The 16,153-nt window shown below is 41.4% G+C and overlaps 1 protein-coding gene across 9 annotated transcripts in view; it reads left to right on the top strand.

Annotated features, from left to right (window-relative positions):
• PCDH15 (protocadherin related 15) overlaps positions 1–16,153 on the top strand; it is an 886,705-nt gene that overhangs the window by 756,512 nt on the left and 114,040 nt on the right. For all 9 annotated transcript variants that reach the window (XM_077350402.1, XM_077350403.1, XM_077350405.1 and 6 more), the window contains 2 exons: positions 8,680–8,820; positions 12,340–12,452. In XM_077350402.1, the coding sequence (XP_077206517.1) occupies positions 8,680–8,820; positions 12,340–12,452 (254 nt within the window). The remainder of the gene's footprint in view (positions 1–8,679; positions 8,821–12,339; positions 12,453–16,153) is intronic.

Raw genomic sequence — 16,153 nt, 5'->3', positions numbered from 1 at the left:
AACTCTTCTTCTTGCCTTTCTGCAGTTAAATGCACATGGAATCAAATACTGCATGCATTTGTCAAGATGGGTTGCCATTGTAGTCTGTCTGTAGAAGCATAAAGAGCCTCTTGTGGCGCAGAGTGGTAAGGCAGCAGACATGCAGTCTGAAGCTCTGCCCATGAGGCTGGGAGTTCAATCCCAGCAGCCGGCTCAAGGCCTTCCATCCTTCCAAGGTTGGTTAAATGAGTACCCAGCTTGCTGGGAGGTAAATGGTAATGACCGGGGACGGCACTGGCAAACCACCCCATATTGAGTCTGCCATGAAAATGCTGGAGGGCGTCACCCCAAGTGTCAGAGATGACCCAGTGTTTGTACAGAGGATACCTTTCCCTTTAGAAGCATAAAAGAACAAGCATCCAATAACACCTTACAGATTAACAGAATTTGTGGCAAGGTAAGAGTTTATGTGAGCCAATGCTGACTTCTTCAGAAGGCCAGTGTTTATGATGCATTATACTTCCTTCTCAGTCAGTGAGGTAGCATTTCACTAGATGTGCCTTGGGGGAGGTTATGTTGTTGTTGTTAGGTGCGAAGTTGTGTCTAACCCGAGAGCCCATGGACAATGATCCTCCAGGGCTTCCTGTCCCCTACCATTCCAAAGAGTCCATTTAAGCTCACATCAACTGCTTCAGTGACTCCGGGGAGGTTATACAGTCATGTATAACAGAAAAAGTAATTGAGCTGGAAACTGCTGCTTCTTTTTGCTAAGCTAGAAGCCTTTTTCAGTTATGGTAAGACCTCTTCCTCAACAGAAGGACTCCTCACTTAATAAAGCATACCCCCTTTGCATGGTGAGTTTTCCCTGTTTACCAGATAAATAACTTGTGACTCAGCCTTATCCCTAGATGCTTTACAGAAGCCAAGTCAGGGGAGCATTACCTGGAGAAGTTCAAGAGATAAGGCTTTACAGAAATGTAAAGTATTAAAAGGGTCAGTTGTCCTTTGATCTTGTGACAGGAAAGAGTGGAAACCTTGGAGGCCGATCTCAAGTGTGATATTGAAGCTGGGGAATCTTCTAAAAGCCACTTCATAAGAATTTTCCACCAGATTTCAGAGTTCTGAAGCACACTGTCCTATTTCAGAAGTGGAATTGATGCACTAGGCATCTCCCATTTTTCATTATGTACAATCAATTTTTGTTTTGGGGAATTTGATATGTGCATTCCACTGCAGCTTTTAGTCCTTTCAGCTTATCAGTGCCTTTCCCCTTCCCTGTGCATTACTATCGCACATAAGTGCACTGAAAAATTGCAAAGAAGAAGAATTATCTCAAGATGCTTTGGGTACAGTATTTTACTGATACTGCATAAAAAGAGCTTTAATCTAAACATTGACTGCTTTCTTGCAAATCAATTAATCAGCGTGGACAGGCGCATGAGAGACAAGAGGCAGCTGAGCTTCAAGTTGCTGTAAACTGAACATGCTTCAATTGCAGCATTCATTTTAGAAATTTTCCAAATTAATCCAGCATTAAGGAAGGAGTGACCCACAGGGCAGAGTGAAACTGTGGAACATTTAAGGAACAGAATGAGGGGCAGGATCAGCTCAACTCTAAAGGGGGCTGTTGTTCAAAGGCCTCTCTGCATGTTTGACATGTGAAGAAGTGAGATGGTTGTGGAGTAATGATTTGCCAGTCAAGTATCCCACTGTCATTCCTTCATGATGTAAGCTGTTGCATCTCAGTTACACCTTCAAGCACAATAAAAATTGCAACACTTCTAAGAAGTGAAAACATCTCAAGCTGTAGTTATATACATGTTTACAACAAAGCTTCCCCATAAGCAGTTGAAATGAGAGCCACTGAACAGGGAATGACTAGGGGGAAAACACATGTAGTATTCCTTGAGTTATTATTTCACTTCAGTAGCTCCCATTTCTGGGATGTATTGTGCTAATTTATGTGCCAAAAATGTGCCCTTTGATCAGTCTTGGTTTATAATCCCCAGCAATAGCTTTGATTGGGGTTTCAAAATGGCATGGGGCATGAAGGGTTTTTTTTAGAGAGACCAAATCTCTGTATCTAACTTAACTCTTTTTTTTTTTTTTGGTAATTACCATCTATTACTCCCCTATCATAACTTTAATATAGAGTTATCAGTGTTCATGCTAGTGATCTTGTGCCAATGCTTTACAAATCTGTTGGGCCGATTCCGCACAGGTGGGGCCGATTCCGCCTCAGTATGGACCCGGTACTAATCCCCGTGTTTACATGACATCACCACCAGGCCACCAGCTGCTCGGGCCTGACGTGCATCAGGTCCATGAAGCCCCACACTAAGGGAACATCGATTCTTCCATGGTACCTTTTGGTGTTGTGGGGCCAACAGGGCTGTCCCACAGCAGGCCCATCTGGACAGGAAGAGCTGGGCTTTCCAAGCCTGGCTTCTCCCTGCCCTACAGAGGCCAGCAGGGGGCAAAAAATGCCCCAAACAGCTTCATGGTGATTCATGGCACCGCAGGGCAAGTCAGGACTTTAAAAAAACATTGCAGGAAGGTAGGATTGCATTCCACACAATCCCAGCTCCTGCAAAAGAATCCCCCCTGCAACCTCCCTGCACGGTGGAACCTTTCTGCCACCACTGTGTTTCCCGGGGGGAGGGACACATTTCAGTATGACTCCAGATTGTCCCGCTGAAATGTATCCCCTGTGGGGCACATTTTGACACCGGAACAGATCCTGTGCTGAAATATGTCCCCTGTGGGGACACAGTATGCTGCGGAGCATGCAACTATGCAGCCACGCAGTGGTGGCAGCCTGAAGTGGCAGCGCCAGTGCAGAATCTCCCTTGATGTAGCCATTCTAGTAGTTTGCTGCATTCTTGTTGGGATATCTTGATAATAGCCAGAAGTCTCCTCATAGTTTCTTTGGTTGACTGAGCCTTGATCATCTGGGTTCTCATTTTGTGACCCAGGAAGCTTTTGACTTCAGGCAGGGCACATTCTTTTTCTATAGGGATGACAGGATGTAACAGTGATGAAGCAACACAAATTACAGTACTTATTCCTGAGAGGACTTGAATAAGACAGAAGTGACAGAAAAATGCTTCATTATCTCAGTGAAGCTAATTTTCCATATGGATTTTTTGCAACTAGATTTTTTGTATCTATTCACAAGAGCTTCTAAGTAAATAATAGTTAAAGATGAAGTTATTTGCAAGTAGATGTACATTTTATGTGTTCACTTAATTTACAGCCTCACCTTCTCCCCAGTGCTGACCCAAAGCAGCTTACATTGCCATTATATTGTTCCTTTGAAGTACAGTGATGAAGATAAATCAACTTTGATTGGATCTGGGAGTTTTAACCTCCCCAGTGATCATTTCTATGACCAGACTTCGAATTTTTTAAACTGTCATGTCCTCTGTTGACATTGTCTCTGTGTTACTATTAACGGCATACGCTCCTCAACCTTTCCTAGTAAATTGTATTAAGATTTTTCTTTTTTAGGGTGTAGACTTTGTGCTTCCTTGTAGCAGCATCTTGTTAGTGCTTTGATCCCCCCCCCCTTAAAATCCCACAGCCTTGGTTAAGAAATGCTTGACTCTCTTTTTTTCTAATGGTTCTGACTTATGTTGAGTTCTATAGGGCACATTTAAACATAATATATAAAATAGCGGGTAGCATTCTGATGATGCCATGGTAGCATGTTTTTTGGAACTTACATATGGGTTCCAGCATTTTCAGTACTGGCAGAAGGGGGGGGCATACCTCATATTTCTCACTTGCAAAGGGTCATCAGTTGGCCCCACTCCATCACTTCTTCACCATCTCAAATCTCTCCTTCCTCATAGAAATGTCTTTCAAGGAAATAATGACAGATTTGCCAGTGGATTTATGTTCAGATGTCTATTATTGTCATGAGCTGATGCTGGTTTCTGTGACTCTTGGTGAGGGCAACTGGCTACTTTTCTGGTTTACAAATTATATGCTAAGTGTAACCACGATGGCCATTTTCACTTCTGCTTTATTTGCTATTCTGTCTTATTAAGAAATACGTGAGTGTTTACATTTTTGTGTGGGCCAAAGAGCATATTTCACTGTGTAGCCAATCAAGAGATGATGTGTGCACATTTTTTCTATATGGGTATTAATATTTGTGTTAGTGGACAGAGGTTAAGTTATATCCTTACAGACTATGAATTTTACATCCTTACAGTACAGAGGGAATGTGTGTTCACACTCCATATAATTCTATTCCAAACTGCATGAGCAGTTTTGCAAAAGAAACAAAAATGCTGACATTATCTAAACACAAGCCGATTCCAGTCAAATGCTTACATTATTCTTAATAAGACAAAACATCAAATACCAATCTTCATTGACATTTTCATTAAAATGATTGGTAACTTTAAGCTCTATTGACTAGTATGATGCAAAAATAGCACGGCTGTTATTGATCACATATCCAGATAAGCCTGTCATCTAGTAACTATCCATAAGTACCACAATGAGTTTGCTCCAAAGGAAAGCAGTGAACAGAGAAAGATGAAAATGCCATTGTGCTACCCACAAAGAAGCAGGGATTATGAATCCCTCCCTAGGGACTTTTCCTCACGCCTCTCTCTGAAGAGAAGATACTGCACAATATCCTGTTAGCAGAATCCACAGCAGGACAAAACAAACATTGCAGTGATACTAGTAAAGGCCTGAAGGATCCTCTTCTGCCACATCTATCTGCCCATCAGGTGAGAACATCATTGGCGACCTTATTCTGAATACCATCAATCTGAAAGGTGAGAAGGGCCATTATTGTTCTGTTTGCTTAACAGTGCATGAAAATCAATCAATATGACTCATCAATGGCATTTATCCCTCAGTAAGTTAGCAAAAAGCAATGAAATTTTAAATAGGAAGCGTTGGCACAATGGAGCTAAAAATGCTACCTTTATCTGTATGTTGTGGAACTTCCAGGCAAGACAGTCTAGGCAAATGGCAATAGGTCTGATTTCCCTGGATCTAGCACTTCAACTTTCTTCATCACCAAAGCTCAGTTTACTAGATTATGTTGAAGAAATTCTTTACAGCTTTAGTCACTGTTATTTATTTAGGTATTACTGTTGCGTGCTTATTTTTTGCTGGCCACTGTAAGAAAGAAATTGCACCTAGCCTACAGACCTTTAAAAGGTTGTTTATTTTGATAAAGTTAACTCATTTGTTTTGAAATGAGTCTATAGATATATGGAGGATAATAACAAGCAATAGAAATAAACTGGTTCACACCCCAAAATTCCTCACAAATCTGGCTGGGTTTTGCCCCCCTAAATTGAGGTTTGGGGGAAGCAACTCCCTCAAACATTCCCTAGATCTTTTTCCCAGTTGGGTTCAAGGTTCTGGCCATTTAAATCTAGGAGCTGAGCAGGACAGTACACCCATCAGCTGTTGGGTTTAAATGCCTGTTTTGCTTCCCTTCTGTAAAGAGAGGGAAGTGAAATGGATCCCTGAAATGATTGCCAGCCATTTCAGGCTGACAGTAGATGGGCACAAACATCTTGTCGTAAGGCTAAATGTCATTTGGAAGTGGGAGGGATATAAATGTGGTTCCCTTAGAAACATTACAGTTCAAGCAAGCATCAATACAAACAATGCATATTATAAGGCCAGGGATCATGGTTAGTATGTGTATCTGAGGGACCACCCTGTGTATCTGAGGGACCATCTTTCTGAATTTGCTACCCAGAGAGCACTCTGTTCAGCCAATGCCAGCCAGCTGAGGATCCCTGACCCCCCAAAAATGCATTTGGTCTCAACCAGAGCCAGGGTCTTTTTGGACCTCACTAACACTGGGTAACTTACCAAATTCCACAGAGCAGGCAAAACAGATCTTTTCCATCAGGCACTTGGTTGAGTCCAATCAGGAACATTCCAAATGCCTCCCTTCCTTTCCCCTCCCATCCTACCCCCCCCCCACCTCCTTACATTATATCACCAATGGGCCAGGGAATCATTTTGTTTAGATGATAATCTAATTTTTGTTGTTGTTTTATTTTTTATTGTTTTAATTTGTATTTAATGTGGAGCTTTGAATTTGCGGTTCACAACAATGAGTCCAAGAGGGGCAGTATACAAATCAAATTATTTATAATCAATTTTATTTATAAATAAATTAAATATCCCACCTTTTCCCCACATGCAGCCTGCCAAAATCATGCCCCCAGAGATTGGTGGATCCTGCCACCTCCCCATGCACGCGGACCATAGAATGAAGTGGTGAACTGCAAAATAATGGGAGAATCAGCAAATACCACCCTCATTTCAGCTGATGAAACTAGTTTGCACCAGCATAAAATATATGAGGCCAATATAATTTTTTAAAATACTCCTCAATGTAGAACTGTTACATATGCTGAAGTAGTGATACATTGTAATAATTATCAGCTTAGTTTCATGCTTATAAACTCTCTTTCTTGAGGCACAATACTTCAAATGGATGCAGATTGACTATGGAAACTTAGTTCTGTGAAACTTCATAAGTATGTACGTGGTGCTTTTTGACAAGGTTATTTTCCCTCATAATTCTGCTTTTGTGAAAATGACTTTGAAGTGTATCTCTACATGGTAAGATCAATAATCAGTATGTTCTGAAAAATGTTTATCATACTCGGTTTCCAAGACATGATATCTGTCAGTCACACTACTCAGAAGTACTTTCAGAAGAATCCTGATGGGGTAAAGTCACCTTACATATTAGTTCAGAGGAAAATATTTTTTTCTGCATATCCATTTTAAATGGAAACGTGTTGATTATTAATACAATTGGCGTGGTTGTTATGAAGCAGCAGCTGCTGTTAAAATCTTCCCAAAAATCCCTAAAGTGGATTTATCTAATCTAAATGTACATACATTAGCTACATTCTGTGAAAGATTTTAAGGCTAATTCTCATATTATAGACTGCATGAAATTTCAGAAGTTTTTAATTCAGGTTAGGCCTATGGTAGGTGGAGAAGGGGATCTGTATCAGGCATGGTGCATGTGGAAATTGAGGACCACTGACAATTAACATTGGAGTGTTTACATAGAGTGGGGCCTGTATATTCAGTAATTTGTGAACCACCCGACCCCACTAGTATAGATAAGTGATTTGATAATTATGCCCTAAAATTAGTTATTTGTGGTTGGTACTAAAAGAGCACTACATACAAATATTATGAAAGCTTCTGTACATTAAGTGTGCCTTATAATGATAAGAAATATGGCATAGGTTCTGTGCATTATATATCGAGCTATGATTTGGCTGTTTGTTTTTGAAATTTAAGGTCAGACTGTTCCTTCCCCCTGTCTTATCTCATGCTACTGTTTCTTCTCTAATCTCCTCTTTAGAGTCAGGAACAAACCATAGTTTACATGATCACAAATAATGACCAACCATGAACAAAGTTCAAGAAGAGCAAGACAAAATTGTAGCAAGTAAGAGATAATAGAGGAATTTAGCACATGTGGTTCCTTCCTTATCTTCTCAGTCATGGTTAGGAAGATATGAAACATTACTTCTGAATCCAAGGCATTATGAATTCTATCAACTAAAGGTTTAGAGTCCAAAACTCAAGTAACATTTCTTTATTTCTTTATTTTTTGTAAACAGCTTTTTAGTAAATATAAATGCAAAGGTATCTCCTGTGCAAGCACCGAGTCATGTCTGACCCTTGGGGTGATGCCCTCTAGCATTTTCTTTACCGACCTCGGAAGGATGGAAGGCTGAGTCAACCTTGAGCCAGCTGCTGGGATTGAACACCCAGCCTGTCAGAGCTTCAGACAGTATGTCGGCTGCCTTACCACCCTGGGCCACAAGAGGCTCTTAGTAAATATACTAGCAGCAAAAGACATGTTCAATTTTTAATAATAGTAATAAAGGAAACAATGCTATGCTTATCTGGCACAACCATATTGTATTTCAGTAGGAGGAAATGCAGGAGCAGAATGTAAAGCACTGGACTAAAGAAATAGATATTCTAGTATGTATATGGAAAAGATTGCCTACAATTCTGAGGAATCCTAAAAACCTGGCTTCACTGTTTACACGTAACGCAGATAAGAGATTGTAGGAATTCCTCAATATGATCGTATGTGATTTGTAATATGTTGAGAGGACCTAAAAGGTGTTGATGCCCTTGTGAAAATGGAATGTAATTTTAGTATGAAAAATCAAAACTCTGCCAAGATTGTATTAACCGTACAGATGAAGGCTAAATAGCCATATTTATCAGGAGAATGCCCTGAGTATCCCCTTTACATATAAACACTGTTATTCCGTCAACTTTGTGCATAAACTAAATACATACATATTATGTTCATTCAGTATATTTTGATATATATATATATATTTAAAGATACAGATGTAAGCACTTGTTACAGACAAAATGCAGTATAACTTTTTTTCTTGTTTTGAAAAAAAGAGGAAGGATGGAATACCTCAGAACTATTAGAAGAGGAGACATTTTTTGTCATTTCTTCCTCCTTGCTGCAGACCTCTTACTCACCTCTCTTGCTCTTCCTGGGAGTTCTCAATCTGTCAGCAGAGATTTACCATGGGTTCGAAGCCAGTATGTCAACACAATCTCTGATGAGGTGTATCCAAATACTTTAGTCTTGTTCCCCCAGTATATATCAAATACCATAGCAATATGTGTTTTTCTTAACAGGGAACGCCAGCAAGTCTAGTGAGATACAAAGTCGATGTTGTCCAGTTTCCGTACAGTGCGAGTATCTTTGATGTCGAAGAAGATTCTGGGCGTGTAGTGACTCGCGTGAACCTTAATGAAGAACCCAGCACGTTGTTTAAGGTAATGGGGCAGGCATTCCTATAACACCAAGATTTAAAAAGTCTTCACCTACTGGAGAAAGATGGCAACAGAAAGCTGCAGCTGAATGTTCCTGGGCAGAGTTCCAGAATTTTGGTGCAGCAGCCAAGAAGGCTGTCTCTTAGGTTGTCAGTCACCTTATTTTAGAAGGCAGAAATACCCAAAGTAGGTGATTTTTCATGGATGTTCATATCAACCCATATAGGGATTTGCAGGCCAGCACCTTTAATTGGGCTTGGAAGCAAACTACAGTCAGTGTAAACAGGCCATAACTGGAATCACATGATTTATTTATTTATTTATTTAGATTTCTGTACTGCCCATTTCTTTGCAGCTCTGGGCGGTTTACACTGGACATTATATAACGTATATGGAACATTATACAGACTATAACATCAAAACAACTTTCAATAAAACATCAAAAAATTACATCCTGCAAAAGGAACTCAAAAAAGCATTCAGAATCTCTGCAACCAACTTCAGTCAACATCCTATTTCTCAGTGGAATTCTTCTAAGGTCCAAAATACACTTTATGCTTAAGATGTATCCAGTTAGACATACATTGGGGGAGTTCGCCTTTAACAGTGCTTGTTTGCTTGCTGCTGCAAGGGAACACAGTAAAAGAGGAGAAGGAGCTTCTGCTTTCCTTCCCGCCCTGTTTTTACCAACCGAAATAGCAACAGGGGCCCTTAGCCCTTCTCTGACTCCACGAGTCCTTAGCCCTTCTCTGACTCCACGAGTCCTTTCTAGGGCACAAAAAAACAGAGGAAAGAGATTGAAAGCCACCTACTGCTGTTTCCACTGGAGAAAAAAGAGGCAGGAAGGAAACAAAAGAAGCTTCTTCCACTGAACAAACTAGGTAAGTTCTCACAATGTACATCTAGCTACATGTTTGGTCACACACCTCTGAACCAACACACATCACACATATTGTTTCTTTGAGCCCTAAGTACTTTTAAATCAATCGGTTTAGGAGAGTATTCCTCTGGCAGCACTAGGAATGACACTGCTGGTTTAAGACCTCAAATTGCCATAAACAATTAATAAAAATAATACTCAACTTAATCTGGTATGTGTGCATGCAGGGGCAAGGGAGTTTGTCAATTTTTTATTGAACAGATTCAGTAGGAGAAGCAATGTTTCCTATCTGCTTTGTTGGGTTATATTTCATTTTAATCACGGTTTTTTCTAATTGTAATGGATTTTCCCTCCCATCAAACCAAAAGTGTTAGACCTGTTTTAAACATGTCATCTGTTTCATTCAAAAACACCATCTGTTTACATAACCTTAAGCCATTTTTTTTGTTTATAAATAGGCTTGAAACCATTCAAGAAAAGAATGCCCTTTTAATACTGGGAAGAAACATGGCCCTGTAGCTCAAGTTACAATGTCCCTGCTAGGAATAAACCATTGCCATGAATAATCTGTAAAATAAAGTATTATTACAGGATTGTTAAAAATTGTAGGTTCATGTTCCTTCCAGTAATTCAGTCAAGATTAAGAGAATATCTAGAGGAAGTAGAAATATTGTGTGTTGATATTAATATTAATGCACTAAGCTATTTGTATCTGTGCTAAAATATTGGATACAAAAATCCGAGATAGTTACATCAGCATGTTACACATTCTTTCCTTATCCTGATACCTTATGCCTCCTTGCAATAATTCAGAGGACTGTCCTCAGATTGAGCTGATTAGAACATTCCTTTAAAAATGTAAAAATATCCAACAAATTTTGCATTAGATGAACTACACAATATTGTTAAATTCAAGTAGGGATTTCTTTCCTTCATCTCTACTGTCCTAGAGTCATTCGGTTCATTTTGTCGGAGAGCCACTAGCAAACCTGTTTCGTCCATTCAAATGAATATAGTTTATCGATTGAAAGTTACAGTATCCTTTTCACTGTGCCCTGAAGAACTAGGCAAGAACCTGATTATGGTCAAAGCCCAAACAGTCACTTTTGCATAATGATCAGAGTATCAGACTGCAGGGGGAAAGAACACCCAGCTGCTTAGAGGGTATTATAAAAATGTACCAGGGAGATAAATCTTCATGAATATTTTAGCTGTGAACAGCAATCCCAAGGAAAGAGAATTTGGAGCAATAACCTGGGGAAAGGGATTTAACTCTTTTCCCCTTGCGCCATTTCTTCAGTCTCCATCCTACCCTCATTTCCCTAGGCAACGAAAGAATCCCAGACCTTTTCCCCTCCTGGGACTTAAAACAATGAACACCAGCCTCCAGGTGGGACCTGGGGATCCCCCAGAGATAAAGCTCATCTCCAGACTACATAAATCAGTTCCCCTGGAGGAAATGAATGCTTGGAGGGTGTATGCAGTGGTCCCCAGCCTTTTTCAGGCCAGGGACTGGGCGGGGGAGGCCCAGGTACCGGGGGGAGAGAAGGAGAGCAGCGCTCACCAGCAGGTGCAAACACGCAGGCAGGGAGATTCCGCGCCTGCGTGTTTGCACCCGAACCTCTCCCCGCAGCACGGTGCTTGCCGGCAGGTGCAAACACGCAGGCATGTAGCTGCCGCACCTGCTTGTTTGCACCCACGCCTCCCCCAACAGCGTGGCACTTGCCAGTGGGCTCAAACATGCAGGCGCTGAGCTGCCATGCCTGCATGTTTGTGCCCGCTCCTCCCCCCGGCTTGAGTGATTCAGTGACCAATCACTCCCGGTGCAGTGAGTGCCACGCCGCGGGGGGAGGGAGGCGCACCCACTGGTGCCCGTGCCTCCCCCCCCTCGTCATGGCCCGGGAACACTGCTCTATGGCATTGTGCCTCACTGAGGTCACTATCTTCCCCAGGTTCAATTTCCATATTTCTAGGAGTTTTTCAACCTGAATCTGGGAAGCTGACCCCACCTCCATCCCTTGCTGGTGGCCAGGAGGAACCTGGAAACCCTACTTAAAACATTCCAATCACAGATTCCTCTTGTCACATGTGCTTGGTCCTTATTATGGTGCTGGGATAGAAGCTGTAACACAGATTCATATTCATGAGAAACATGCAAGACACATTTGCTTTTGTTAGAGCTGGTGTCCAGCTCTATTTCATTGTTGAACTGGGTTTTATCATTTACTTACTTTCCACTGGTGTGTTGCCATTCCCCAGGGGCTCAGGGCAGCTCACAAAATCATAAGTCAATTAAAATAGCATATAAAATCCTAAAATGACTAATTTAAAATTAAAATTCAACAATTTCAGAAAGTTTGTCTCCTATTTCCAATAACAACAGCAACAACAACTTTTTTATAGAGCACTCTTCTCGGGTGGCTAGAGAGTGAGGAGCTCGTAAGGTTGGATGGAGGATATTAGCTGATGTTTTGGGCACTTTTAATAGGGAGGTCAGAATTTGTGATATTGTTACCGGGTCTCAACTAAAGGCCTGGTGGGACAACTTGTTAAGATTATTTGATAACTTTCAAATGCAGTGCATAAAGTTGCCATTGCTCCAAAGGGCACATTCATTTGTTTCCTGTGTTTGCTATTTATAGCTTGTAGTCATTGCCTATGATGATGGTGACCCTGTGAAGTTCAACACCACCACTGTAGAAATTTCTGTGTTGCAGCCCTCAGTAATTCCACGGTTTACCCAGGAAGAATACAGGTAGGATATGTGTTCCATTTCTATCAGTAGTACTCCTTTTGAAGAGTAAGAAACATCTGCTCTTGTATTATGTGAGCTATGAACAATATTATGCACAACCAATGTCAGTATTCAGGAAGCACATTTAGAATTAGCAACCAAAGATTAATGGTGATTTTCTTGTCATGTTTGTATAATTAAAGATTATACCCTATGTCAGTTTCCTGAACCTGGGAATCAAGTAAATAATAACTAGGCAAAGATTACTGTATTGCAGTTTTATTTTACCGCTAGTTTTATTTAACTGCTGTGGCAGAATTGGTTACATTATTCTTCATTTTATGGTCATGCAATTTCAGACATATGAAAGATCTTAGAAATTGCATTGCCAAGTTGTTATTAATTTGATGGAGTATTATTTACACTCGTAGCGAAAGACATGAAGTGTTTACATTGTTTGGGAAAGCAGCAGTCTCAGTAAGCTGCAAGAGTAACTAGTGTTGTAACATCACTGCAGGATCCTTAATAGGCTGGAACTGCATAGAAAAGTAGTAAGAAGCCCTGAGAGTGAATGACGCATTAGGATGGGAATCAAAGCCACCAAACATTGTAGCCACTCTTTCTTTTAAGGTTTTTGCAGCCATTCATTCAATCTGGTTCTCCTTCAGTTCTGGGTTTTCCTTGTCCTGATACTTCCGAGTGATCAGCAATTTGACTTTGCTCGATTTGGGCAGGGAGTGGCAGTTTAGGAACACATCCTCTAAGAACAGATCAAAGCCTCTGCCCTGAGAACCCTTGCATGATGCAACCAGGGGTTCATTTCCCATGGCTCAATTTGGAAATTTAGTTACATCCTACTTTTGTTCTGAGGACCTCCAGTTAAGAGAGGCTCTTTGACTCATGGTTATTCAGTGAGTTTCATGGCCCAGGCTTGGTTTTAAGAACTCTCCTAATCCAATATCTTACTGACAGAAATTCAGCAGAACTGCCTGCCCCAATAATGACAGGTCAGACGGAGGCAAGGGCAGAGCCATAAATCAGGTAGAAATACAGTACTCAGCCTTGTCTTTAAACGGGTGCTCATGGTACTTTCAGTTATTTAATTCATTTCTCATAACACAGTGCTGTGTACCAGTACACTGTGGCACTACTAGGGAATTAGCAATGTTATGTTGCACACCAGAGATCAACACAAGCAAAAGCCTTCTGCATTCTTTAAAATATCAAGAAATTCCTTAGGTACATAGAATAGGGGCAATCCACACACTTTGAACTGCTGCATATGTTGGAGCACCAGTTTCAAATCTGAGTTCAGAACTAAGATAACTGTATTAGGCAGGCATTTACAGGCTGCAAACCTAAGTATTAGAGTATTATTGGAAAAAAACAGACTTTTGGTATCTTAGTATGAATGTAAGAGCTAATTAAGAAATAAAATGGGTATAGTGATCTTACCGGTTGCCATTAACTTTGTATGAAAGTATGAACGTCCCCTATGGTTGCTTTATTGTGTATCCACAACAGACACAGTGTCTGTTGTGGGGAGAGGAAAGGGAAGGTGACTGTAAGCTGCTTTGAGGCGCCTTCAGGTAGAGAAAAGCGGCATATAAGACCCAGCTCTTCTTCTATCATAATCAGACAGCTTCATTTCCTTCATTCTTGGTATCTCATCAGGAATGTTCAGGTAAATATGTAGTACAGCTAAAGAATGGTAAATGGGGCAGGGGAGGATGTGGATAACAGAAAGGTTTAACAAAGTGTTCGTGTTAATTAAGCAATGAGCTGTTACATTTGAGTTTATTGAGAATTTGACACTGACATGTTTTTAAGCATCCCCATAAATATGAACCTCTGGATGTCTTTAAAAAAATTAACTTAGAGAGGAATGCTAGGCAGTTATACATTTCTGAATCCACTGAAGTCAGTGGGCTTGAAAGGGTGTAACTTTGCTTAGGACTGTCAGAATGCTATGAAAAAAGGAATATTTCTAGATAATGGATGAACTCCAGCCTCTTGTTACCTTCACAAGATTGTGAAGGCTAGATGTGAAGTTAAGCCTGAAGCAGAATTTGTTCAGTAAGATAAGTTGGGTTGTTTTTTTTAAAGAAACACTATCCTCTTGGGTTTAATTATCCTATTTGAAAAGGAAAAGTTTGAAGATGCCTTAGATTTTTTGTTAATTAATGCGTATCTCGTCCTCTTGTGCAACTAGAAAGTTATGGTTAATAGCCACGGACTGCTGTTGTGGGCAGTAAATTGCTAGCTAAAGAGTGCAATCAATAGCTATTAAGTATTGCCTGTGGGCACATTTAACAGGTGTGCAGTAAATAGCAGTACCTTTCAAATGCTTTCGAATATCTGAGAAACTAAGCCTGCAACTTCATTTTGAGAGGTGAATCTGTTGATAAAAAATTCTAACTTTTTCTTGGGATGCTTTTTCTCCCTGCAAACATGAGAGTCTGAGGTTCATGTGGTTAGGTAGATAATATTATTGTAACAAGAGTTTCATTTCTTTAAACATCCTCCAGGGTACAGATTTCTATTTCACAGAAAAAGATACTGCCTGGCAATATCAATGGCTACTCTTCTTCCATTTCCAGGCAGGTGTTATTGTGGAAAAAAACAACGTTCTTTTTGCTGAGAAATTGTAAGCAGGAAACTTTGGGTGAAAACAAATACAGGAGTGGCGTAGATTTCAGACATAATGGAGAAAATAGTAGCTCTGTGTTGGACATTTATTGACTAGCAGCCATAACATCAGCAACTACATTTTTCTCTATAGCAGTGGTCCCCAACCCCCAGTCTGGGGACTGGTACCGGTCCATGGATCAGTCGGTACCGGGCCGTGGCTCCTCCTCGTCCTCCTCCCCATCTGCTGCCTTGGGGGCTGCCTGCCACTTTGCCGCCGGCTCACCTTTGGTGCTCTCCAGCAGCTGCCATGGCTAGGGCTCCCCCTCGGCATGGCACTGTGCGGCTGCTGTTGTCAGCGCCCCCCAGTGGGTGGCGGGAAGTTAGGGGCACCAGCAGGAAAGCAAGTGAAGCAGGAGCTCAGGCAGTGGTGGCGACATCCCTCGGCAAAAGACTACCCCCCCCCAAGGCCTCAGTAAAATTGTCCAGCCTTGACCGGTCCCCGGTGATAAAAAGGTTGGGGACCACTGCTCTATAGGACTCAGATAACTTTTGAAGCACATTTTGTTTTGGAATGTTTTCCAGATATATTTTGTATAGTGAAGAAGTGGATTTATCTCTTCACCTAATAAAACCAAATTTGTTGCCCCCACAATACACTGCTTAAACTTGGAGGTGATTGGCCCTTAGTGGGGGATGTTCCATCAATAGGGGGAAAAATTGGGGGATCTGTCCAACAACCAATGAACAACCCAGACTGCCTTTTTCCTGTTGGTGTGGGAGAGAGAGTGCTGTGTGGCTATGCCATTCTCCCAGGGCAATCTGCCTTTGCAGGGCTTCCCATGTGAGGCTGCATCCCAGCCACCAAAGCCAGCCTGAAAGGATGTGCCTTTGCTAGAGGATGTGCTGAGGGAAGTTGGTCATGGCAGTGGCAGCTGGGAATGGATTCTGTCCACTTCCCTGGGAGACTGAGATGGCTGCATATCTGCTGGCAACCATGCCCACTGAGAAGGAACCCAGCCACTCCTTGGAGCCGCTGCATTGCTCGGCCCCCCAGGGAAAAGAGAGGAGCCCAAAGACTCTGGCCACAAGGG

This window comes from Paroedura picta, chromosome 8 (assembly GCF_049243985.1).
Source record: "Paroedura picta isolate Pp20150507F chromosome 8, Ppicta_v3.0, whole genome shotgun sequence".
NCBI lineage: Eukaryota > Metazoa > Chordata > Lepidosauria > Squamata > Gekkonidae > Paroedura > Paroedura picta.
The sequence above is the reverse complement of the archived record's forward strand: the minus strand, read 5'-3'. Positions and strand labels throughout refer to the sequence as shown.